We start from the raw sequence: 27,943 nt of genomic DNA, 5'->3' as shown, positions 1-27,943 counted from the left end.
GGTGGTTGTAAGTACGGTTCATCATAATTCACCACGAGTTTTGGCGATGTGGGATTTTAGGATGACTTTTACACACACACACACACACACACACACACACACACACACACACACACATGCTGTCTGGCTCACGGATTACATAAATTGTCTAAAAAACAGATAAAATTTTATTTAAAAAAATTACTAAATAACTGAGTACTTAAATGGTTGACCTAATGTGTTAGATTACTCGTTACATCAAAAAAGTAATCCAAGTACTCTATCGCATTACTTTGTACAACCTACTTTATAACGTGTTACGCTCAACACTGCTTATTAGCATTTACAAAGTGATTTCCTGGTGTATATACAGTAGGTGATGACTGGTCTGTGAATAGTGTTCAATTTGTTACATTTGTTTTTCTAATTGTGGCAAAAAGCTTTTTAAATTGTAATGTAGTCAGTTGTTAGTTTTTACCTGTGCTGTTATTGTTATTCTTTGATTTCCATTTTTTAAAATAGTTTTGTTGGTGAAAGTTGTGTTTTCATGTTTAATAAAAACAAAATGTATTTTCTACCTTTATGCATATGATGTTTGGAAAATTAGGGTTGTGTCATAATGGAGTTTGTTTGCTTAGTTGGAATTATGAATTATTCATGTTATGTAAAAAATCTCCACCAAGTTGTTAAAGTTACTGCTATTTAAAACATGGGAGGGGTTCGATAACTATGCTGATAAATTCAAGTTTTGTTAGTTGATCCCTAACAGGAATTTTGGGAGGTAAGGCTGATAAGAAAAAAGTAATATAATAATATATATTATATTTATAAAAATAATAAATAAATGGTAATAAAAATGACACACCACATAAAAAAATCTCCAATATCATTGATGTACTGTGTTTTATAGAAAACATTGCAGTTCTAGCACTACTGTTAAGTAAACCTGTAGTAGAATACTGAATAAAAAAGCTATACTGTAACTTTCAACATATACTCAGCCTGTACACGGTTTATTTTCACTGTTTAAATTTGTAATAATTGGTCATTTGTAAAAAAAAATTAGTAGGAATTTAGCAGGAATTACTGATAAAGCTGTTAAATTGTAAACTGTTAAAATCTTTAAATTCAGCCCATTTAAGCCCAATCAGCCCAGTTGAATTACTGCCAATTTAAACCCATTAACTTATTTTGTTCTCTCACATAATCATAATTATAAGAAAAAGGGTAACATTTACTGACATTTACTACCTTTTGTTTGCATCACTATAAATTTCACAGTAAATAATCATACGACAAAATTATCACAAAGTACGATAACTTTATATATATGTTTAGTGTAATTTTACCAGTGTATCCCTATAGTTTTCCGGTAAAATGCAGTAAATGTAAAATAAAATATAATCTGCTACATTTGCACCACACAAAACCAATCCACTGATTTAACTGCCCAGAAAGAACAATTCTATAAAACAGAATTTCATTAGCAATTGTTACAACATACTGTATGAAAGCTAAACATGCTTAGAGTAGAGGATTAACTGTTTAATTCCACATACATTAGTATACTGTAGAAAACCGTATTACAAAGGTGGATGGCTGCTTATATTTACACTGAATTTATACCATTAAACCATGCAGGTAAAGTGCAAAAAAACCCAAAACCAAATAAAGTGAAAAAAGATGAATTAAGATGAAGTGTAATGAAGTGTAATTTTTCTGAATGATATATTGGCTTATTAGGGATGCTTATTCTAAACCAAAAGTTTGGATAATTGCAGGAAGGGACAGTAGAAGGACTGAGACAACTGAAAGGGATGAAGATGGAGATGAAGATGTTGATGAAGATGATGATGAAGAGGAGGAGGAAGAGGAAGAAGAAGATGATGATGATGATGATGAAGAGGAAGATGACGATGAAGATGATGGTGTGTTGCTTGATGTTGTAGCAGGAGGGAAGGTACCCACTGTAGCCTGCAAGAAACCTGAGAAGGTAGATGTCAAAGTGAAAGCCTGTACATTTGTGGCACGAGGGGTAACTGGCAAGTCTTTATTGGAACCACTAGTGCTGTTTGAGCTGTTGGTGGAGTTAGTGGTGCTGTTCGAGCTGTCGGTGGAATTAGTGATGCTGTTGGCAATGTTGTTGGTTAGGGTTAAGACTGCAGCCTGGATCCATGTCTGCCCAATCTTACACATTAGAGGACCCCCTCTTTCAGTCTGATGGAGTGAAAAACATAACCATTGGTCAGTTTTCTTATTTTGATTTGATTAAAAAATAACAAAAAACAAAACAAAAAACAACTAAAAAACAAACAAAAAAAACCCATAAGAAACCTGTTCTAATGGTATGGCTGATATGCAGATGGTGTTTGATGAAGATGCAGTTCCACAATCGACTATAGTCGTGTTGAACTGCTGAAGGGTTTGTTGAGCTATAGCAAGCACGTAAAAAAAGTGCGGTGGAACAGATCAGTTAGAGCTTATAATGTGCTGATATTATTTTATTAAAATATTGAAATAAAATACTTATTTTGCTTCAAACAAGAATAAACCTGTACCTCCTCCTCCTGAGCCCCAGCCAGCTGCCCAGCACTTAGTATCAGTGCTGAAGTTGGTGGTTCCCAGGTTCACACATATGGGTTGGATGAAGTTGGAAAGAGCTGGAATGGTAGACAACTTCAGCACTGCTATGTTATTGCTGGCACTTGTGCTAAAGTTGATATTAATCACTGCGACAGAGACCTCGTTGGAGTTGGAGCCGTTCTGATTGAGCCGACCCAGTTTCACGGTCCAATCAGAGGGATTGGCTGACCTGCACAGACAGGTAAGAATGTGATTTAAATGTCTGGTTAATAAGCATTTCACTGCATATCGTACTGTGTATGACTGTTTATGTGAAAAATAAAATTTGAATTAGAATTTGATTAATGTTTTAATGTTTCATACTAACTCTGCTATTCTGGTGGTATTAAATTACCTAGAGAAGCAATCAGCTGAGCTCATGACAAACTGTTGAGCTATCAGTGTTCCACCACAAATGTGAGTACCGTTAAATTGCAGGCTGGCCATCCATGGCCATGTACCTGCTGACGCCAAGGGGCTGCCTGCTCCACCTGAAATAGTATTGAGCTTGGCACTTCCACATACCACAGCTAAAAGAGGAAGGAAATTAAACGGATTTTTTAATAGACAACGCATTACAAAAATATGCTTGTGGCAAATTTATCAGGAATAGTTTGGAAAGAAATGCTGATAAGCTTACGCGGTACAGTAGTTGGGGGAACAGTTGTGGAAACAGGGGGCAAGTCCTTACAGGTCACCTGCAGATCACTTTCAGTGCCATTTGATGTATATTTGATGAAGCCAGGTTGGTTTGTGATGATTGTTTGAGTGATCCAATTCTGATAATTAGAAACTCTGGCGTACACACCAGGATAATCTGGGAGAGCACATCCATTACCAAAGCTCACAATGCCAGCCTGGATCCACCGAGGGCCTTGTTTGATGACCAGTGGACCTCCAGAGTCACCCTGTGTAGTGCGTGCAGACATTTATCTCTTTTAATTGAACAAAAATTTCAAACAGTAAGAACTACAAAGCAAAATTAAACTAATGAAGATGACAATACCTGACAAGAGTCCTTGCCCCCTTGCAATAATCCAGCACACAACATATTGTTGGTGATAGAGCCAACTCCATATAAACAGTTACATTGTCTATTTCCAATAACTGGGACCTGAACTTCCTGTAGTGTCCCAGGAGATGGTAGACTTACTTAGGAAACACACACACACACACACACACACACACACACACACACACAAAACTTTCATAATTGCTCAATCAAGACTTTTTAAAAGCTACACTCGAAGTGAGCATTTATTTCTCATGACAATTTATTATTATCTGGCTAATGCAGTTGACAGTGACAATGAGCACAAGGACAGTGTGTGGAGATGGATAGACAAGCAGTGTTGTGTGTTTAAACCCTACTCATTAGTTTTTATAAATCGACTGTTGTTTTAATTCTTGTCCTGTATACTTCATATAGCTATAGCTGCAGAGCTCTGTTAGTTTGGTATTTGCGGGTTATCAGTCAGTCACTCAGTCCAAGAGTAGTAGACAATAATGAGTAATGTAGAACATAATGTTAAAGTTCATTACCCTGCGTATTATGATTTTTAGGGTTTTCTGATTTTGTATGAACTTTCCCATGCCTCTGTCTTTTATAATGCAATTTGCTCTACTGTATGTCATATTTCTAAACCAACACCCTTTTGGTGTTCCCTCATTCCTCACATGGTAATACTTCCACTGACTTTCTGGAGCCTTTTTGTTTTCCTGGAACATGTTTATGTGCTTCCTGTAGTCTGTCTATGGGTCTTTATACTACCCATATTACAAAGGCATAAACATGCTCTCTTTTTGATAATAAAGAGAGATCTTTAGACACCGTCATCATGCATGCTGCGTGGTATCTCTCCCACCTGGTAAAGTGTACCAAGTAATAATTCTTCCTTAAATGTATGTTAAATTTAACAACAACCGAATATGGACATCACATTTTCTGTTACTATCCTGCTAAAGCAGACATGCTATATTTATTGGCATGATACACTGTTGGGTGTGTTCAGGTGCAGTATAGTTACTGTTCTTGTGTGTTGTTTTGAGGAGGTGGAAAAAGCTGTGCAAAAATCTAAGTGTTAACTATGTGACGAAGACTTAAGAAGAAGGGAAGGTTTTTAGTGGACAGGCAGGCGGAAATAACATTATTTAATGTGGAGGCCATTTTTTGGTACACTGTAAAAAATTAATTGTACATTTTACAGTAAAAAAATGGCAGCTGTGGTTGCCAGAATTCTACCGTAACATATATGATAGCACCGTTATTGCACTGTAAAAAAAAACCCAAAACATAATTTTTACGGTAAAAAAACGGCAGCTGTGGTTGCCAGACGTTTACTGTAAAAAATCTGGTAGCAGTAAAAATGTAAAAATTCCAGGGTTTACATTGTAACAAATATGGATCTTTGCCATGTTTTTTTACAGCTCAGAACTGTCTAATTTAAAGGTTTACGTTGTGATAATAATGGTTTATTTCTATGTCTTTTTACTGCTCAGAACTCACTTAAGCCCAATCCCAATTCTACCCCTTACCCCTACACTTAGCCCTACCCCTCCGTTTGGCGCGTTCACGTGAAGGGGTAGGGGTGTCCCATTTCTCTTTTGGTTGGAGGGGTAGGGGTAAGGGGAAGGGCCAAATAGCCCTCCAAACAAAGATTTTTCCGGACCTCACTTCAAATGAAGGGCTAACGAAATTTTCAAGATGGCCGCTCACTCGAGCAAGCAGACCCATAGATTTAACAAATTTTTGCCATTAATAAGGATTTTTATGAGAAATTTTCATTATATGTATATTACCTTTAGTCTTGTGTTTGTGTGTATGGTGATGTTTTGTAAAAAAAAACGTTTGCAAAAAAAACGCTAAAGTTTGCTAGCGGATAGCACCGATTGCGCGATATTACAAAAATATATTTTTATGTCATATACACTTTACTGCATGCTACTAACAAATATGAAAGTTTAGTAGCACGGCAGTTTGCAGAGGATTTGATAACGCATTGTTTTGCTTACGGCCATATGTGTACATGTAAATGAACGGATACGTATGATGACGTATAACAGTGTTGTAGTGGTGTTCCATTTCTTAGGGTAAATATTTTAACCCTTCCCCTTCACTCAAAATATGAAATAGAACCTGTAAATAAATATTTGCATTGCATTAGATGTGAATATATCTGGTGTTATAACGTTTTCCATCTTAGAAATATTGCCAAACTTAGGAGTATCCTATCCGTATCTGATGCAGAAAAGCTAGTTCATGCATTCATGACCTCCAGACTGGACTATTGTAATGCATTACTAGGTGGTTGTCCTGCATCCTCAATAAACAAGCTACAGTTAGTCCAAAATGCAGCCGCCAGGGTTCTCACTAGATCCAGAAAATATGATCATATAACACCTATATTATCATCCCTGCACTGGCTACCTGTTCAATTTAGAATTAATTACAAAATAGTATTACTTACATACAAGGCCTTAAATGGTTTAGCTTCCTCATACCTAACCAGTCTTCTGATACGCTATAATCCACCACGTCCCTTAAGATCACAAAACTCCGGACTTCTGGTAATTCCCAGAATTTTAAAATCTACAAAAGGGGGCAGGGCATTTTCATATTTGGCTCCAAAGCTTTGGAATAGCCTTCCAGACACTGTTCGGGGAGCAGACACGGTTTCCCAATTCAAAAGTAGGCTCAAGACGCATCTCTTTAATCTGGCATACGCGTAACTCATCCCATAACCTCATACTCCAGTACACCTATCCTGAATGGCAACTACGCTAATTCTCTCCATCTGTTCTGTATTTTTCTACCCATCCTGAGACATCTGGAGATTGTGCCAGCTTCAGTAGACAAAGGCCAACCCTGCGAGGTTTCTAAGGCATCTTGAGAAGGACCTGCTCCAGCTAGATTCTGCTTTATGATGGCTGGAGCTACATATCCTGCTCCTGTGCTTCCAGTGATCTGACCCCATCTGCCCTCTGCACCTACTGCTGAACTGAATCTACACAACGTCTGATATATTAAACTTTCACCTGCACAACACACTTGATGTTATTTCTATGTGTTATCACCCAGATGAGGATGGGTTTCCTGTTGAGTCTGGTTCCTCTCAAGGTTTCTTCCTATTGCCATCTCAGGGAGTTTTTCCTTGCCACTATCGCCGTCACCCTTGGCTTGCTCATCAGAGACATTTCATTCATCATCCATGCATTTCATTATTATCTAGACACATTTTTCTCACACATACACACTTCCAAATATTTTCTTTTCTTTTCTTTTCTAAAAAAAAATAAAATAAAAAAAAATCCTTATTTATTTTTATTTTTTTGTGAAGCTGCTTTGGGACAATGACAATTGTTAAAAGCGCTATATAAATAAAATTGAATTGAATTGAATTGAATTGGTGCATTTAATTTGCTTCCGAAATTTTCACTTTTTTTTATACTTTTTATTTGAATAGTTTATGGTGTAAAAAGAACTACATTTTTAATAAAACTGTTCTGGGCAAGCTAAACATTTTCCTACATTTTCACTTACACTACTAGACTACAAAGTTGTAAGAACAGCTACTTGAACAATTTTAATTCTCACCTCCAACACCGATGTCTCCCCAGCCAGTAACCCATATGAAGGTGCCATTGTTAAAAGTGCTCCCTGTTGCAGCCAGGCAGACTGGAGTGATATAATTACTGAATGATACAGCAGAAGATAGCTGCAGTAAGGAGAGGTCGTTATCCATCGTTTGATTATTGTAGTCTGGATGTACAAAGACCGCAGTGAGGGATCTTGACACACTGTTAGGGTTGCTTCCAGCCAGAGTATACAGCCCCAGTTTTACAGTCACTTGATCATATGTGAAACTGAAAAAAGCATATAGTCATCATTTCATCACCTTAGTACTAATACGTTATATATCAAGCCCTTCTACGCTATTTGTATAGTTATTTATTCTGTATCACACCTTCCAAAGCAGTGAGCTGCCGAGAGGACCCAGCCATTATTGATGAGCGATCCACCACATAAATGGCTTCCAAACACTTGCAGACTGACTTGCCAAGGCCAAGACCCAGAAACAGCATTCTGTCCTCCTACTATCCTGGTGTTGAGATTAGCTACACCACATACTGATAAAGACAGATAAACAATGTTAAAGTTACACTAATGACTATGTCCAGTTTTTTTGACCATTGCTCTATTCATACTTTAGGCTCTTTGACTTTGCCCCTGATTTTATTGGCTGTGAAATTGTAGCAAGCTATGTATTGGAGTTTGTACTAGTAGTTAAACTAGTCTGGCTAGTTTCCCCTTCCACAAGCTACTAACTAACTACGAACTAACTTTACAATGTATATATATATATACAGTAAATATAGTGTATAGTATATATATATAATGTACCTTGGATTACGAGCATAATTCGTAAACCAAATTAAATTTTCCCATAAGAAATAATTAAAACTCAAGTTATTTGTTCTACAGCCCAAAAAAATTAATACATAACAATAATTAATACAAAATATAAAGTAAAAAAAAAAACAATTTAACCTGCACTTTGAATAATAAAAAAAAAAAAACGACAGATACAGTAAGTGTTTCCGTTTTTGCACACAGGCGCTGTGTGTGTGTGTGTGCGCGCGCACGTAATTTGACACCGTCCTTCTTCACTCACACCAACACACACACACACACAGACACACACACACTCTCTCTGCCTTACACAGAAACTCTGCTCTGTTGTGATTCTTTTCAAAGGTAAAATACCTTTTTACAGAGAGGGAGAGAAAAAATGGATCTTTACTCTCTAAGATTTGATTTTGCTTTATACGCACGCACACACCAGCGCTGTACAAACACGCTTACAAACACAAAATAAAATATGTTTCACACACACACACATGGTCACAGTGTTATAGTAAACAGTATGTTGATTATACCAGTAAAAGACGAGCACTAAGACCCAGCAGGGGAGACAATTACCTACAGTTCCGCAGCGCAAAAGAGCGAGAAAAACTGTTGGCTTAGTTGTGATCATGTGAAGCTCGGCGTCAAAACAAGAAGCACATGCGTGCTACAAGATTACTCGGCGTAAACCAAGACAATGCTTGTTTTTTGCCATTGGCATAATAACTATTAATTAACATTTTTCCAAGATATGTAAAGAAAAACTTACCATTCAGCTGTGAGAGGCATCCTGAAACAATGAAAAAAAATTGTAAGACATTAGTCATTCCTTAGACAAACATTTTTCAATGCTTGTTCCACTGATGTATTGCTGATAACATTGGTTATCATCTGCAACCTGCAATTTGCATTCCTTTCATGAGTTAATGTAAGTGTATTCCATGGATTTCTAGATAGTTACCTACAATGTAATGTAAGATTATTAACAACGGTATGTCAAAAGCAGCTACTGTAGGGTTTGCTTAGTACAGTACTGTCCTTGTAAATTAAGCTAATTATTGTACTTATTATGAACTTTTAATTCATGAACTCCTAAAAAACTTGTGCATGAGAGACATGACCACTAAGACTTTCATTTGACACTGCGACTACAGGAAATCACCACTTAAAGATTTAGGTAAAAGAAAAGAGTCCTTATGTGTGCTTTGGAAAGTTAAGTGTTCTTAGATTCCTAAAGCAGTTTACTTTATTCTGAGCTGTGTTGTGCGTTTCTCATCCAGTTTAAGAAAATCAAAACAGGAGTGGTAAAGTGTATTACAAAAAACAACCATAATAAGTCTCTAAATAAATCATAAATATGTGATTAGTATTCATATATTCCTTGTTTGTGCACCCTATATTAAAGTGTTAATTTTTTTAAAGTATTTGGCTGGCAGCTGGAGGGATTGCAAATTTATCTAATTTAACTTGTGTCTGTTTTAATCTTTTAGCAGACTAACTCTTTTTACTGTTGCGTTTGTTAAACTGGTTCATTGCCAAACAATGATCTTCACTGGAAGGCTTCTCAGGCAACAATTTAAAATAAGTGAAAACTTTTCCAAGACATTTTGATCGAGTATATTGGAAGTGAAGCTGTATGTGTAGATTATACTGTAGGTAAAAAATTGTCACATCTTAAACATGTTGCAATCAGGGGCCACGTTTGCTGCACTGTAAACTGTAAACTCAAAAAAAAAATCAGTTACATCAATTTTAAGTAAACAGAACTATCAGTTTTTTAGTTTGTTGTACTCATTCATATTAATCATTCTTTATTTGCATTAATGCGTAGCCTAACTTATACTATTTAATAGTACTTATAATTTTTTTTTTAGTTGTTGCAAATCAAAAAAATTGTTGTTGGTCTTTCGTCTGCTCCCGGCAATGGGTCGCCACAGTGGACCATCCGGTCCGCACACAAGCTTGGCACAGGTTTTACACCAGATGCCCTTCATGAAGCAGCCATCCCATTTTATATGGGCTTACAGTAGGACAAGCACTTCATCCAGTGGCTGAGAATCGAGGCTGAAAGATTTTAAGTTGGTGGAACTTTAAGGAGACAGTTACTGTGGCTTAAAATATCAAAGCTGTTCAGCTAACTTGAAAAGTGTAATTTCTACAAACTCACCAAAGAGTTGTAAACAGAACCAAAAAGTTCTAAATACTCATTAAAATCTATTTGTAATTATTTGTACTAATTGTAATTATTTAAGTTACAGTAACAGTACTCAATATGTTTAATTACTTTAAATATTAGGGTTTACCATGTGTAGCTATTTATACTTATGTAAGTATATAAGCTGGCTGTGCTTTATGGACTGCTGACAGAATTTAGTGTGCCTAATCTAAGACAGCCTGCTGTAATTACTTTAACATTTATATAAATAAAAAAAAGGGTTTGTCTGTTCATACATTGTCGAACCTGAAACCAGTCTGTATGTCTGTCCAGCCAGATTTTGTCACAGCATCTTGCAAAACTGGCTGCACAGAATTTAACGAAACTTTGCCAGTGCAGATATTTGCCTAAAGATAAACCTGCACAATAAATGAAATCAAAATGTTGAGTAGAAGGGAAGTTATGAGTAGTTTTGAGACAGATTGTAAATGGTAAGTTTTGACAGTATATGCTGCGTATGCATTATATCCACACAGATATTATATCTACATTTCTATATTTATCTGTGTGCACAAATAGTTAAACTGAGGAAACAGCTTAAGAAGTCATAGGAACGGATTATTAAACTGAGGGCACGAATTACAAAACTGTTCCCACAGATTTTTTTTCTTCTCTAGGTGACTCCAGGGCTCCGTCAGGACTTTCATAGGTTAACTTTTTACTAATTAACAGTTTAAGCCTAATGGTATTCTTAAACTCTGGCTTACATACAGTACATGCAACAGAATATCTGTCACAACTATGAATGTGTAAAAACCTGTGGGAATGGATTGTGAAAGCATGCACACAGAATTATGAATTTGTGGGTATGGATTAAATATTCAAATAAAGAAATAAAATTTGAAATAAGAGAAATTATACAAATATAGAAAAGTTTTAACTAAAAAAGGTTGCTATGTACAAGGTTGTAAAAAAAATAGAAAAATTATTGAAATAAAAGTATATGAGGAAATCAATTTGCCATGCAAAATCAGAACTTACCTTGGGTAAAGACTAGGAGCGCCACACACAATGTCCTGAACACCATTACTGTGAAACACTCTTGCTCTTGTAATGTTGTAACAGTATTACAGCTGTGTATACAGTACCTTTCTTTTATACCTGCACCTGGATTTTTTAAAACTTTTTTAAAAATCAATAACTGTTCAGTAATCCGACTCTTAGGCTAAAAAAAAACATGTGACCGATAGAGCTTAAGTTTCATGATGTCAGGCAATAAGTTCACTAAAACAAGTAGTTCTTCATTGTTACCTTCTTTATCTGCTCGATCATTAGCCAATGCCAAATAAAACCCCAAAACGCATCACTTCCTGTCTAGCAAGTTTAATTTTAATTAAAAAAAACTCTGTGTTAAGGAAGAGTTCAAAGAACCTAAAAAGGAAGCTCGGATTGAAAAAAATAATTCTATTTATATCTTGTGCCATTGTTACTGGTTTAGAAATAGTTTTTAAAGATAAAATAATCATTTTTAACAATAATAAAATAATAAATCTAAAGCTTTTTTGGCAATGGTGTCATAAGTCATGCTTTATAATTATAATAAATAAATGATAGTATCATACATGTCAAAAACGACAGTAGGTTATTCAAAAAATAGACATGTCAAGATAGTAGATACAAGTTGGATATGTTACTTACTAGGTGGGTTGAGGAGTCGGGGTAGGGGTATAGGTGGATGTGTGTGCAAGGGGTAGTAGCTGGGATTTCTCCTGGGTTTTCCTGGGTCCCATGCATAACACCATCTTTGATTTCTGTGACTGTTGTGTGTTTGTTTTTGTGGTTCAGTTGTGTGTGTTTGATAGCATTATGCAAGAGATATGCGGTAGGTGGTTTGTTCTGTCTTATTAGCAATTGCATAATGGTTCCCTAGTGTATGGTCTGTGAATAGTGCTAGATTTGTTACATTTATTTTTGACTCTGGCAGAGAGTTTTTTACATTGTAACATAGTCATTAGTGTATTTGTTTTTTGTTATTCTTTAAGATTGATTTTTAAGTATAGTTTTCTTGCAACCGTAAATAAATCCTTAATACATGTATAATTCCGTGCTCTGAGGTCAAACGTGAGGTTGTACAAAAGGCAATGTGTTTTATTTAACATGAAGTCCACTTTGTTGCAGTTAACAAATGTTGACTGAGGGGAGACTTGGGTACAAAATTGTCCATGGCGATTTCAGTTCTAAAACTATCAAGCCAATTGTAGCAAAACTGTTCAAATGCAAAATCAAATGCAGTCCAAAGCCATCATCATGGTTTTTAAGACTATCTACTAGTCATCTCCACATGATGAGAACAAGAAACCAGGACTCAGGCAGGTTCGTGTAGCAGAATATGTCAGGATCACCGTTATCTCAAAAGCACCTACAGTAAGATAAAGATGATCTGGTAATATCTTCTGGTTTATAGTGTTGTTGGTGTATAGTGTGGTTATAAGTCTCTGGCTGCTGCAATCTGGACTAACCGGAACTTGTATATGCATTTAGTTGAACATTCAGACCGTAAGATGTTACAATAATCCAACCCAGAGGTAACAAAACCATTTTTTTTGCATCATGTAATAATGTGGTATTTCTTATTTAGCAATATTAGATGAAATAAGTATATTTTAGAATATTATCTTTATGAGTTTCAAACAAGAGGCTGTACTATTGTATCATTCAAACGTTTGAACACAAATTTGGTTTTATTTTCTAAATTCTAGCATAACCCTTGATTTTCCAAAACTATGACATTAGATAATTAAGTAACAACAACAACAACAACAACAACAGTCAGATGTTACTTTTAAGACACAAAGGTCATCTGTTCTGGAATTGTTCTTCCAAGAAAAATTTTGTCAAGTGCATTTGCAAATCCCACTAAGTGCCATGATGAAACTGGCTCTCATGGAGACCATCTCAGGAAAGCAAGACCAAAGCTTATCTCTGCTGCAGAGAAGAAGTTCATTTAGAGTTACCAGAAATCACTAGTTGAAAACAGAGCTGTTTTTAAGGCTTTACAGAGCATACAGTAAGTAGCAGACACATTTGACTATCAACTGTACAAAGGAGATTATTACATGTTTTGGATGCCTTCAGCATTGTTTTTCAGTGTAGTAAGAAATAATAATTCGGAAAGACCATAGAGTTAAAAGGTGTGTCCAAAGTTTTGCCTGGTAAAGTAAATAACCAGACCAAAATCTTTTATTGCTACATGTGATAAAACAGAAAGGTTATCCAGAGTTAATATGTGATCTAAGGTCTTTTACATATTCCTCTACATTATTCAATTCAATTCAATTTTATTTGTATAGCACTTTTAACAATGGTCATTGTAACAGGGCATCTTTACAGAATCGAAAGTAAATTATGGAAATGTGTATGAAATGTGAGACAATATTTACTGTATACCAAAGTCCTGACAGTGTGTGTTGACAGGAGAGGCTGCAGACATCAAACTGTGCCTTTGGGTTTTGTGATATGTCATGTTCTCATTACTATCATTACTAAGTACATAAGTTATCATTACTTTTAAAACATCAGAACTTACAAAAAAGCAACAAAATTTACAAAATGCACATATTATTATTATTACTATTTATTGGTCACAGAAACAACCATAAAAAAAGTGATCTCTTAAATCTGGGCTATTTGTTTTTTTTTTTTTTATCTTTTGATTAGTCATGTCTGTATATTTGGTTGAAATGAAATAAAATTACATTTATTAACCTTTTGAAAAATGCTGGTAGGTGGATTGGCAAAGTTTAATTCATGTTATGACTCAATGGGTTTGTAAAATGTGAGTGCCATATGCAAAGTGTTTTCATGTTAGGGTCCGCAACCTTAAAGCCTTTATGAATTAATATACAATACAAAATTTGATATAATTTGAAATATTGGCCGAGCACTCTCAGTGGGCTGGGATGGGAAGTTTTCATGTTAGGGTCCGCAACCCTAAAGCCTTTATGAATTAATATACAATACAAAATTTGATATAATTTGAAATATTGGCCGAGCACTCTCAGCGGGCTGGGATGGGAAGGGAAGTATTTAGTGCTCTCACATCAATCACGGCTCTACTGCCAATCATGGGCATCTGTGAGCTCATACAAGCGAACAGACCGAATAACGCTGTTTTCCGAGTTTGCTACATCGCCCCCAAAGGTGCGTGAGCAAGTAGTTCGAAAAAATGTTGTTGGTAGGCTTGTGGGAGAGCCCTACGCAACAAGTGGGAATTGGATACGAAATCCAGGAAGAAAATTGGGGAAAAAAATATAAAAAAATTCTAACATGTTCAAACAGATATAGATTTTATAACCAATATCACAAAGCTTTACAAATTTTCAATATGCGCACCACCTGTGATACAGCACACATCAAGTCGGTAGCTCAACACGCTTAGACATATGTTGCATAACAGTACCTCAATGATTCTCTACTAGAGTTCCTCTAGGCTTGTAGAACAAGGGGGGATAAAAATCAGTTCTTTCACAAAGACCCATAGAAAAAAAATCACAAGGTGTAAAGTCAGGTGAATGTGGTGGCCATTTCAACAGCACCTCATTAAGAAGACTCACAGCTTGCTTCCCAACAATTGGGTGGGGTGACAAATACTTCACAATTTCACTTTGCCAAAAGTATTGTATACAGTATGCGTGAGGTAGAAGCTCAGGTTGCTCTGATACCGGTCTTCAGCTCTTCCACGTTGTTGGGTCTGGTGTCTCGCATATTCCTCTTCACAATACTCCATAGATTCTTTATGGGGTTTAGGTCGGGCAAGTTTGCTGGCCAATTAAGCACAGGGATACCATGGTCCTTATATCAGGTATTAGTACATTTTGCCGTTTGGGCAGGTGGCAAGTCCTGCTGGAAAATGAAATTACCATGTCATTTACATTTACGCATTTGGCAGACGATCCAGAGCGACTTACAAAAAGTGCTTTAAAGTTTACATTACTGGATACATACTTACACTGGGTTAACTAGGTTAATAACTAAGTGCCATTAGTCCAACACAACTGGGAAGAGTTTTTATTTTTTGGTTGGGTTTGGGGGTTAGACCAAGTACTGGAGAAACAAATGCGTCTTGAGTCGTCGTTTAAAGATAGTCAAAGTCTCTGCTGTACGGACATCTAGAGGAAGTTCATTCCACCACCTAGGTGCCAAAAAAGAAAAGAACCTGGATGAATGCCGCCCTCGATCCCTGAGAGATGGTGGGATGAGGCGAGCAGTGCTGGAGGATCGGAGGGAACGTGGTGCAGTGCGTGGTGTGATGAGAGCAGAGAGGTAAATGGGTGCTGGGCCATTTTTAGCTCTGTAGGCAATCATCAACGTTTTGAATTTGATGCGTGCAGGGAGCGGAGGAGTGGGGTGGTGTGGGAGAACTTGGGAAGGTTAAAAACGAGACGTGCTGCTGCCTTCTGGATCAGTTGCAGAATGCTGGTCAGCAGAGGGAAGCATGAAGTGCTCTAAAACTTCCTGGCACTAACCCTGGATCTGATAAAACACAGTGGACCAACACCAGCAGATGACATGGCCCCCCAAACCACCACTGACTGTGCAAACTTTACACTGGCTTTCAAGCAACTTCAAGATTCTGTGCCTCTCTTTTTTTTTCCAGACTCTGGAACCTTGATTACCAAATGAAATGCCAGAATTACTTTCACCTGAAAAGGGGACTTTGGCCCATTGAGCAACAGTCCAGTCCTTTTTGTCCTTAGCCCAGGTAAGATGCCTCTGAAGTTGACTGTGGTTGAAGAGTGGCTTGACACACGGAATGCGACAGTTGTAGCCCATGTACTAGATACCTTTGTGCGTGGTGGATCTTGAAGCACTGACTCCAGCTGCAGTCCACTCCTTGTGAATCTCCCCCAAATTCTTGAATGAGCTTCATTTCACAAACCTCTCAAGGCTGTGGTTATCCCTGTTGCTTGTGTACCTTTTTCTATAACATTTTTTCCTAAGTTTTAACTTCCCATTAATATGCTTGGATATAACACTCGGTGAACAGCCAGCTTCTTTTTTAATGAGCTTTTGAGTCTTACCCTCAATGTGCAGTGTCAATGATTGTCTTCTAGACAACTGTCAAGTCAGCAGTCTTCCCCATGATTGTGTAGCATACTGAACCCGATTGAGAGACCATTTAAAGGCTCAGGAAACCATTGCAGGTGTATCCATTAGCTGATTAGAGTGTCACACCATGAGTCTCCAATATTGATCTTTTTCACAATGTTCTAATGTTCTGATTTTGGGTTGTTATTAGCTGTAAGCCATAATCATCAAAATTAAAAGAAACAAACACTTGAAATATTTTAGCTGAACTATAAATCAACTTTTCGATGATATTCTTTTTTTGTTGTTGAGAATGATTAAATGTGTGTTTCTTTAGTAAGCCAATTCTTCTTTATTATTTTATGTTGACATAAAATAATGATTATATTCGCTATTACTGACAGTGGTTTGTACATATAAATCTAAATTAGTTGGGTCTTTTTCTCCTATAACATTTTTGTCCTTCTTTGATATACTAATTAGTTTATTATATTGTTTATTTTCATTAGATATTTTAACCTCGTTGCTAGTACTGTAGAAATAATAATGAACACACCAGAGCAATCAAAGCAATAACAATGAATAATAAAGAATTATGAATTTGCTGTAAATAATGTCTCTCTTTAATAATTATCTCATTTTGCACGACTTAAAGTTACAGCTTACTTCTTACTTCTCTGTATGATTTGCATTGCCTGGTTGGATCAATTGACACTAGAGTGCTGCAGACTTATGTTTGACTCAAAGACTTCATACTAAATATTGATTGCAGTAGAGCAATTGCTTATAAGTGTTAAGCAAGAAAAACTAATAGGAAAATATGTGTATTTATGAAAATGAGGAATTTAAGTTTTGCTCTGCTGATAAGATTTAGAATTAACCTTATATCAAAGATTCTAATAAATATATCTTGTATTATTCTTGATAGTTTCATGGGTTAGCCACTGTGTGTAGGGCATCCTTAGCGCAGATTTCAAGTTCGGAAAAACAATTGTAACAATGGGCACCCAGTGTAAAACCAGTGCTAGGTTGAATGTGGGTCAGATGGTCTGCTTGGCGATCTATATGATGGACACAGCTGAAAAAAAAAAACAGCTACAATAGGTCACTATGCAATTTATACTGTATATATATTAATACTGTATATTGTCATCGGGAGTATTGTACTAGGATTTAAGCCATGCTATTTTAACACAGGGTGATTTATAAAGGAGCACAACTGTTCCATTAGGGTGTCTCCGTATGTATGTTTTTAAAAGCACAAATGTGATTCACAGTGACACATACTGACTCTCAGGTGAACAAAGGAGAAAGAGGTAAAAAAACAAACGAGTTATAAGTAGTGTCATTAAATGACTTAAAATACACAGTAATTAACAACAACCGTGCCATGTTTATCCTTCTATTAAATTTCTATACTTTTTAATTAACAAAAAGATTTTTAGTAGTGATTTTGTCTTCTGTAAAATATAAAACTGTCACGGAAACACCAGGCTCCACCCTCAGCTTTCATTCCCAATCACCCGAGTTCTAAACAAGCATCTGAATCATATTATCACCACACCTCATATACTCAGTGTCTGACCTCATCAATGGAAAACAGACTTGGCCACGTACCTAGCAAATGTTGCTTCGCGTTTTGTCTCTTCTCGTCTCGTCTCCTGGTCCCACGTCTCGTCTCCTGGTCCGTGTCTACTCCGTGTTCTACGTGCCACCTGTTCGTCTCCACTCATCCACCAGCTCCATAATCACAACAGCTAAGACAATTCGGTTTTCTTCATTCAGTTTCCATTTTTCACAAACTGTTAAAATCTTAAACCTTAGCTCATTTTAATTCTGTAGTATCTGAATCTGTGTATATCTGTAGCTCATAGAGGGCACTGGTGGCTCAGTGGTAGGTGTTTCGCCTGCCATGCGGAAGGCCCGGGTTCAATTCCCAGCCAATGCCCAAACCCCCCAGCCACTGGATGCAGTGCTGGTCCCAAGCCCGGATAAAATGGGAGGGTCAGTTAGGGCATCCAGTGTAAAACCTGTGCCAAGTTGTAGTGCAGACTGGATATTCCGCTGATCTGTGCTTGAAACCCCTTGAAACACTTGAGATTAGCAAATAGAGAATAAATGCCCCCTAATTGTGGGACATAAAAAAGGAACAAATAAATGTAAAAAAAAAAAAAATTCTGACCTATACTGCATTATTATTATTATTTAAATTACACCCATCAACTCTTTCTGTTCTCATCACATAACAGATCATATATTAAAAAATGTATTTAATCCAGTTACATGTACAGTACTGACATTTACTTTCCCTTGTTTGCATCACTACAAATAATTAAATAATTGAACAGTAAATAATTCACAACAGAATTACCTCAATTTGTTTACCTTATTTCTACCAGTGTTTTACTATAGTTTTTCAGTAAAGTGCAGTAAATGTAAAATAAAATATTATCTGCTACATTTGCACCACACAAATCCAATCCACTGATTTAACTGTGTAGTTGTTTGAAGTACAATTCTATAAAACAGCAATTCTGTGCAATATTTACAGCATACTGTATGAAAGCTAAACATGCTGGGAGTAGAGCATTAACTGTTTAATTCCACATACATGAGTATATAGATGTCTATAACAGGCTAGTCTTGTTCTCTTTTCTTAGACAATTATGAAGAACAGGATATTGGCATAATAGCTGATGGTACACGTATGGTGTTTACATTACTGGATAGCAAGCTGAATGCATAGGATCAAACCATGCAGATAAAGTGCAAAACAAAAAGAAAATAATAAAGTGAACAAAAGATAAATCAATAAAGATATACTGTACTTTTCATTATATATACTGTAATTTTTCTGAATAATATACAGGCTTATTAGGGGTATTTAATCTAAACCAAAAGTTTGGAGGAGGGCAAGAAGGGATAGTAGAAAGACTGAAACAGCTGAGAGCGATGACAAAGCTTCACTGTCTGAAGATGATGAGGATGAAGATGAGTTGCTTGATGTTGTAGCAGGAGGGAAGGTACCCACTGTAGCCTGCAAGAAAACTGAGAAACTGGATGTTGAAGTGAAGACTTGTACATTCATCTCACGAAGGTGGATATTGAACAAGAATTTAGTGGAGCCACTAGTGCTGTTTGAGCTGTTGGTGGAATTAGTGGTGCTGTTTGAGCTGTTGGTGGAATTAGTGGTGCTGTTTGAGCTGTTGGTGGAATTAGTGGTGCTGTTTGAGCTGTTGGTGGAATTAGTGGTGCTGTTTGAGGTGTTGGTGGAATCACTAGTGCTGTTTGAGCTGTTGGTGGAATTAGTGGTGGTGTTCACAATGTTGTTAGCGATGGTTAAAACTGCAGCCTGGATCCATGTCTGTCCGATCTTACACATTAAAGGACCTCCTCTTATAGTCTGATGGAAAGAAAAAAATACCACATGTCAGTTTCCTATTTTGGATGAAAATAAGAAAGAATAGTGAAACAAACAAACAAACAAAAATCTGAGACCTGTTCTAATGGTATAGCTTCAATGCAAATATTGTTTGATGACGACGAATTTCCACAGTCCACTATAGTTGTGTTGAACTGCTGAAGCGTTTGTTGAGCTTTGGCAGACAGATAACAAAGATGAGGTGGAAAGGATCAGTAGAGCCTATCAATTGCTGCCTCAATTGGTTTACTATTAAAATGAGACACTTATTTTGTTTAACACATAAATAAACCTGTACCTCCTCCTCCTGAGCCCCAGCCAGCTGCCCAGCACCGAGTACCAATGTTGAAGTTGGTACCTCCCAGGTTCACGCATATGGGCTGGATAAAGTCGGACAGAGTAGGAGTAGTAGACAACTTCAGCACTGCTATGTTATTGGTGGCATTTGTGCTGAAAGTGATATTAGCCACAGTGACAGAGAACTCATTGGGATTGGAGTCGTGCTGCTTGAGCCGTCCAAGTTTCACGGTCCAGTCGGAGGGATTGCTTGAGCTAAACAAAAAGAAAAAAAAAAAGGGTTTTAATATCTGGCTTAAGTGTAATGTTTAACAGCCACTTTGCTATTCTTGATGTATTTTGTTTACCTAAAGAAGCAATCAGCTGAGCTCATGACAAATTGCTCAGCTATTAATGTTCCACCACATATATGAGTACCATTAAGCTGAAGGCTTGCCATCCACGGCCATGTACCTTCTGACGCCAAGGGGCTGCCTGCTCCTCCAGAAATAGTATTGAGCTTGGCACTTCCACATACCACAGCTGAGGAGAAAGAAAAAAAAAATTCAAATAAAAAACGGTGCATTACAAAACTGTGCTTGTGGCAAATTCACCGGAATACTTTAGATATAATGCAGATAAGCTTACGAGGTACAGTAGTTGGGGGAACAGGTGGCAAGCCATTGCAGGTTACCTGCAGATCACTATTAGTGCCATTTGATGTATATTTGATGAAGCCTGGCTGGTTTGTGGTGATTGTTTCATTTATCCAGTCCTGGTATTGAGAAACCCTTGTATACACACCAGGAAAATTTTCAAGAGCGCATTCTTTACCAAAACTCACAATGCCAGCCTGGATCCACTGAGAGTCCTGTTTGATGACCAGTGGACCTCCAGAGTCACCCTGTGCAGTGCAAGCAAAAATGTACAGTATGTGTTCAATTGTACAAATCTTTAAACTGAAAGAGTTACAGTACAAAAAATAAACTGATAAAGATGACAATACCTGACACGAGTCCTTGCCCCCTTGCAAAAACCCAGCACACTCCATATTTTTGGTGATAGATCCAACTCCATATAAACAGTTACACTTCCTGTTTCCAATAATTGGAACCTGAACTTCTTGTAGTGTCCCAGGAGATGGTAGATTTACTGAGGAAACACAAGCAAAACATCATTTAATCTACTCCCTTTCTCAGTGGCCCAACCAAGACTCTCTAAAGGGATTTATAAACCAGAAGTGAGATTATCTCTTACATAAATAATATTTTTTAAACCAATCACCAGTAGGACATTTCACATCGATGATGGAATTTTGCTGTGTGAAAAGTGTAATTTATTTATTTGGGCCCAACTCGATTTTTACCAACTTTTTGCCCAGCGACAGGAATGCCTCTGACAAATTACAATGCAGCTTGTTGGAATGTAACTTGAAAACATTCAACAAGTGGACCAAATGCAGTTATTAATAAAAAAAAAATAAAATAAAAAAAATTACAAAAACAATAATCACAGGGACAATGAGCACAAGGACAGCTGAAGAGCGTTGCTATGACGATTGCATTTTTTTTTGGTAGTTAAAATTTTTAGAACCTGCATACTCATATTCATGTGGCATTTGCTGTGATTTTCTGTAGTGTGTTTAATTTACCTGCAAAATTTTCACTTTTTTTCTGTGCCGTTTATTCTCATTCATGGTGTGAAACCTTAAGAGTTTTATGAATTTAAAATAAAAATGCTCTTGGAGCTAAGCATTTCCCTACATTTTCAACTATGTTATATGAGTGTAACCTTATAAGGACAACAACAATTTAAATTCTCACCTCCAAATCTGATGTTTCCCCAACCAGTAACCCATGTTGGGGTCCCATTATTAAAAGTACTTCCTGTTGCAGCCAGGCAGACAGGCGTGATATAATTATTGAACGATACAGCAGAAGACAGCGGCAGTAAAGAGAGATCATTGTCCTGTGTTCTAGGACTGTAGGAAGGATGTATGAAAGCGTTCGTGAGTGATCTTGACACACTGTTAGGATTGCTTCCATCCAGAGTATGCAGCCCCAGTTTTACTGTCACCTGAGTGTATGAGATTCTGAAAAAGCAGATCACCGTTCTTGTCATCATCACTTCAGCATTAATACATTATGTTTCAAACCTCTATAAGCTGTTTGTATAGTTGTTTATTCTATATCACACCTTCCAAAGCAGTGAGCTGCAGAGAGGACCCATCTATTATTGATAAGGGATCCACCACAGAAATGTCCTCCATTCACTTGCAGACTGACTTGCCAAGGCCAAGACCCAGGAACAGCATCCTGTCCTCCTACGATCTTGGTGTTAAGTTTAGCTTTGCCACAGACTGATTAAGATAGAAAAACAAAGTTAAACTCTCATTAATTACTACGTCCAGTTTTTCTAACCATGTCTACATTCATGATTAATGCACTTTAACTTGCAAGTTATGTACTGTAGTTTGTCACTATATTTTGCTAGCTAGACATTATACCATAGAATCCATGGCAGACAGCAATAAGCAATAGTGTGACTTGAGTGCCAAATTTATTCCAGTGGAAGTGCGGGATATAGAAATAGACATGCATCTGGGGTTATAAAGTAGAATTTTAAGAAAACCACAAAACCCTGATGAAAACTCCCATGGACGATTAGACCGAAGTATGCTACACTTTGTGCTTAATTCTGTTTTTTTCTTCCTGTCTCTTCCTGTTAGCAATGTTGGCATGTATGTATTTCTAAATTAATAAATATTAAAATATTCTAAATGATGCAAAGAAAAACTTACCATCCAGCTGTGAGAGGCATCCTGAAATGGAAAAAGTTTTAGTAAAACATTAATCATTACGGAGACAACATTTTTAATGCTTCTTCCACTAAACAAATGATATTTGCTAATATCATTAGCAGCTTGCCTTTTATCTCCTTTTACTTTGGTTTGTGTTTTATTACCATGGCTAATTATAATCATCATACATCATCGTCTATACCGGTTTATCCTGTATCCAGGGTTGTGGGAACCTGGAGCCTTTCCCAGGAGGCTTAGGGCATGAGGCAGGGGTACACCCTGGACAGGGTGCCAATCCATTGCAGGGCACATACACATGCTCATTCACACACTACGGGCAATTTGGGAACGCCAATTCGCCTAACCTAAATGTCTTTGGACTGTGGGAGGAAACCAGAGTACCCAGAGGAAACCCACCAAGCACAGGGAGAACATGCACACAGAGACAGGAATCGAGCCTGGCTTGGAATTGAACCCGGACCCTGGAGGTGCAAGGCGACGGTGCTAACCACTACACCACCGTGTGCCGCCTGCTAATTATAATATTTCCATGGTAATTTCTTGACACATAATGAGAACAGGTTTTACATGTTAGTGAAGTAAGTGGAATCCAGAGATTTTTACCTAGTTACCTAGATATGTAATGTTAGGTTTAAGTTCCATGTCAAAAGCAGACAGGGTGTGCTTAGTACTGGCCAAGCAAATTTACCTAATTATTGTATTAAATGAAAAAAATATTTTTTAAAATAGGTTAATTTAGGGACTAAGTAAAATAAACTTGAATATGTGTGTGAGCAACATGACTACTAAAACTATTAGTTGACAAAATGGTGCCAGTGCAAGAAATCACAAAACTAGACATTTAAGTGTTCTTAGCTTCCTTTAACAGTTTTAGCTACATTGTGGGTTTCCTTAAAATGTCCTGCAATGTCAGAAAACCAAAGAAGGTTTTTTGTATGTTACTGAAACACCACTACCATAAACCTCTCATTACCCTACCGCATACATGTCTAAGGCCAGACTCAGTGCTACTGTTCACAGACATTTCACTGTGTACAACAGGTCGCTTTCTAGTTTGAAAAATAGTTCATCTGCATTCTTTTGTTTGTTTCTAGGCTACTCGTATGCCTGCTGAAACACAAGATAACAAAATGTGAAAAAAAGCTAGAAATGTTCTTTGACTGCCAGATAGAAATTAAAAACCATGTATGTACAGTGCGTACAGGATTACAACAGGCAGCGCCCTGGTTGAGTATGTAATCACATGACCATCACACCAGTCTGTGTAATCTTTTGGCAGTTTGTATTTATGTTAATGTTCTTGGTGTTATGTTTTCTGTAATCTGGCTCCTGTTTCCCGTTCGATAACCTGTGAGCCACTTAATTTGCAGTTGTCTGTATTTCTTAAGCCCCAGAACTGTGAAATCACTGCACATACTGTATACACACCTTCAACATGGCTATTTCATTCTTCTTTTTTTAAAAAACATATTTATATTGTATTTAAATTCATATTGGATTAAAAAAAATTATATTGTATTTTTTTTTTTATAATTAATTTATCACCAGTACCTACAGTATCTGCATTGTGGATGTTGACCTTAACTCACATTATAGTTTATTACAGTTTGTAAATGCAGGGGAATGGTGGCTCAGGAAGCTAAGGCCCTACTGTAGGTTGTTGATTTAGGTATTTGAGGATCTGTTTTTGAGCCCTGCCATCAGTAGGTTTCCACACCCCATACTACCCAGCCACTGTATACAGTGCCGGTTCCAAACCTGGTTAGAAGAAATGGGAGAGTTGTATCTGGAAGGGCATATAACCTGTGCAGAGTGGATGGTCCACTGTGATGACCCTTTGACAGGAGCAGCCGAACAAAAGTTTTAAGTTTTTATGTCAGTTTTAGACTTTGTTTTAATAATAAAAAATATTTATTTATTTCTAAACTAAATCTTCACCTAGCTGTTGGCTGTTAATGTATTCATATATTAAGTATTCATATATTGCTTATTTGTGCACCTTGTATGAAAGTGTTGCCATTTTTTTTTATATATATATGCATGGTAGCATGAGGCCACATTTCATATTGTAACATTGTAACATTTTGACATACAGCCCGTGACTCTGATCTGATTCAGGTCGTGTCTGTTTTGCTTTATTAGCAGACTGACCTCTTTTTTACTGTTGTGTTTGTTAACGTGGTTCGTTGCCCTACAATGATATTTGCTGGTAGACACTTTGATGAATATTTATTTCAAGTGAAGTTGTCTGTGTATATTATAAGTAGAAAAATTGTCTAAACAATCATTTTACTCAACATATAAATTAAGTAGGTAAGTGAAGCAGAGAACTGAAATGCAATAGCAAAGACATAAATAATTCTTAAAGGATACAGTCAGGGCACGCTTTGGCCACTGCTACTCATACTGAATCTGTCTGCTGTATTTTACTTTAATATTTGATATAATTATAGGATTTTATTATCATATGATCATTTGATTTTAAAAATTTGCTCTGGTATTAATTACCAACGGCTTATTATAATAATACTTGCCTTATTTTTTGAATAGTAACATACACATTGATTCCTATTTTCACATCCTGTGCAATATCCAGACAAATATTTTATATTTATTTCTATATTTGGTAGTGTGGTACAGTACTATTTCACTAGACTAAACAGGAGTGAACAAGCAACATGTTATTAATACCTGAATGAGTGCTGTTAGCATGTAATAAATACTGGGTAATTAGTCCTATTAAGTACTTCTTAATAAGGGTACTGTTTGGAAGTAATTATAAACTAAGCAGTAATTAGTTTATAAATGGTCTTGTACAGCCCAGGGCTTTAATTGTCTTGTACTACATGTATACATTATTACAATTACAGTATCTATGTATATTATTACATGTATATTTTTATATGTTTAGACCAGTACAAACCAGGATCATACAGCGCTGAACACACATGCACATTTTTTGAATTTACATTAAAGTCCCAACATAACATTTCACATTTCACTAATAATTGTGATGGATATTGTGTTATATTTATTTAAGCCAGGGTTAAAAAATACCATTACACTAAAACTGTTTGTTAGTAAAGCATAGAAAAGAATTACTGATCCTTAAACTGGCAGGGTGAGTTCTTGTCTCAGAAAACAGGTTGTGTATTGAGGAAGTCGAAATGCCCAGCGAATTTAAAACTTACCTTTGGTGAAGACTAGGAGCACCACACACAATGTCCTGAACATGATCATGGTCAAATACTATTGCTCTGAAACAGAATGACATTTGAATATATATGTACCTTCTTGCACTTGGGATCAGCCAATGAACATTTTTTTAATCAACAACTCTATGATAATCTGACTTCCTGTCTATAGAAGCATAGATGATAAAGATAAACTGCATTTAAAATATATTTGTTTTATGACCAACAGACATGTTCGTCATCATATCAGACTAAAAGTTGACTAAAACAAGTTCTTCTTCATTCTTACTGCCTGTATCTGTTCAATCATTAGCCAAGACTCCTTGTACCATTAAAAAAACAAACAAAAAACAAAACATGTCATTCCCTGGAAGCAAGCTTATTTTTAGCTTACATGGCAGACACTCTTATTTAGAACAACTTACAAAAGTGCTTTGACGTTTTCAATAAAATTTTTAAATGTTTTTTCAAAGTCTTTTCCATAAAAAAAATTACAATGCTTATATCTTAAATTGATTTTAAAGGAATTAAAAGGGTCCAATGATTAAAGAAATAAAATCAATCTATACTTTGAGCCATTGTTACAGCTTTATAAATTGTTTTTAAGTAAAATTATTTTCAACAATAACAAAATATTTTTTGTGAAGTTTTTTGTGAATATTATCCATTTCAAAGTGGGTGATGATTGGTCTGTGAAGCGTGGTAAATTTGGTAAATATATTTTTGATTGTGGCAGTAAGTTTTTACATTTTATTGTCGTTAATTTATCTTTTTTCTAATTTGCGATGTTTGTAATTCTATGACTTTGAGTTTTTTTTTTTTTGCCATCTTTATAACTTCTTTTGAAGTTATTGAAATGTTTTTTCTACTCTTGTGGATGTGGAATTTATAGTTTAATGAAATCTCTAAAAAACTGGTAAAGTTGCTGCTTTTTAAACATGGGCAGAGCTTGATAACTGTGCTGATAAATTTTAATGCTTTAATAATGGTCATTGTTACAAAGCAGATTTCCAGAGTTAAGAATTCTGGATATAAATATATATATATATATATATATATATATATATATATATATATATATATTTACAGATATTACAGACTTTACAGGAAGCCCCTTCTCAAGTAAGTGATACTGAAAACTGGAAGGAAAAAAAATCTATAACTGTGCTATAATGTCAAAAGTGCGGTTGTACAACAAGCAACGTGTTTTAGTTAACTTGAACATCAGGGCAACTGCAGTAATAAGCCAGCATAATAAATCTGGCTGTATCAAATGCAGTCCAAAGCCATCTTTAGGGATTTTAAGTAAAAGTGCTCTCAGTAGTCACATACTGTAGTATCTACAAGGAAAGCATATGGAGTTATTCTCAGCAACAGTAAGTGGTCTTAATGTGATGAGGACTCAAAAAAGAGACATAATGGATCAGACAAGTCTGTAGAGCAGGAGGTATCAGGACCTAAGTTAGAGACGATCTGGTAATATATTTCTGATTCATGTAAGGAGTTTGGTTGCTGCATTCTGGACTAACTGGAGCTTATTTACAGTATGCACCTACTGTAAGTCATTACAAGAATGCAATTACTTTGTGAACAGAAAGTTTACTTTTAGCTACATGTGGGCTGAGTGCCAGTGTCACAATTAACTAGAAGACATTGATAAGCATCTCTAATGTCCTTTAGACATTCCTTAACTTTATTAAGTGGATGTCTAAAGGCTAAAATACACAGTTGTGTGTCATCAGCATAACAGTAAACAAGAATACCATGTTCCTTATTAATTTTACCTAGAGATAGCATTTATGTACGAAAAGATAGTGACAGTAAAAATTAACCCTGTGTTACACCAAATTTAGTATTGACTATTTACATAGAGAAGACACCATTCACATTTACAAACAGAAAACATTTAATAATAATATAAGTTGAATAAGACCTTAGTCCGGAGGTCTATTTCTTTAACTTCAAAATTTTCTAATTTGTAAGG

At 36.2% G+C, this 27,943-nt stretch overlaps 1 protein-coding gene across 3 annotated transcripts; it reads right to left on the bottom strand.

Annotated features, from left to right (window-relative positions):
• Nucleotides 1-886: 886 nt before the first annotated feature.
• Nucleotides 887-26,094, bottom strand: LOC128544390 (transmembrane protease serine 9-like). Of its 3 annotated transcripts, none has more exons than XM_053514446.1 (10): nucleotides 25,957-26,090; nucleotides 22,745-22,765; nucleotides 22,141-22,303; nucleotides 7,196-7,464; nucleotides 3,608-3,753; nucleotides 3,242-3,509; nucleotides 2,957-3,131; nucleotides 2,538-2,791; nucleotides 2,314-2,411; nucleotides 887-2,196 (listed from the first exon to the last, which is right to left on the bottom strand). In XM_053514446.1, exons 1-10 carry the CDS (start codon nucleotides 26,003-26,005, stop codon nucleotides 1,729-1,731), a joined length of 1,911 nt encoding a protein of 636 aa, XP_053370421.1. In that variant the 5' UTR covers nucleotides 26,006-26,090; the 3' UTR covers nucleotides 887-1,728. The 3 variants fall into 3 exon arrangements, with proteins under 3 accessions (XP_053370421.1, XP_053370419.1, XP_053370418.1); XM_053514444.1 differs by lacking the exons at nucleotides 22,141-22,303; nucleotides 22,745-22,765 and adding exons at nucleotides 7,566-7,728; nucleotides 8,775-8,795 and having other exon boundaries at nucleotides 25,957-26,087; XM_053514443.1 differs by lacking the exons at nucleotides 887-2,196; nucleotides 2,314-2,411; nucleotides 2,538-2,791; ... (2 more) ...; nucleotides 3,608-3,753; nucleotides 7,196-7,464 and adding exons at nucleotides 18,503-19,650; nucleotides 19,746-19,843; nucleotides 19,967-20,220; ... (2 more) ...; nucleotides 20,951-21,096; nucleotides 21,768-22,036 and having other exon boundaries at nucleotides 25,957-26,094.
• Between the last annotated feature and the right edge of the window lie 1,849 nt (nucleotides 26,095-27,943).

Source organism: Clarias gariepinus, chromosome 16, assembly GCF_024256425.1.
Source record: "Clarias gariepinus isolate MV-2021 ecotype Netherlands chromosome 16, CGAR_prim_01v2, whole genome shotgun sequence".
NCBI lineage: Eukaryota > Metazoa > Chordata > Actinopteri > Siluriformes > Clariidae > Clarias > Clarias gariepinus.
Note: the sequence above shows the minus strand (reverse complement) of the source record. Positions and strands in the feature narration are given on the sequence as shown.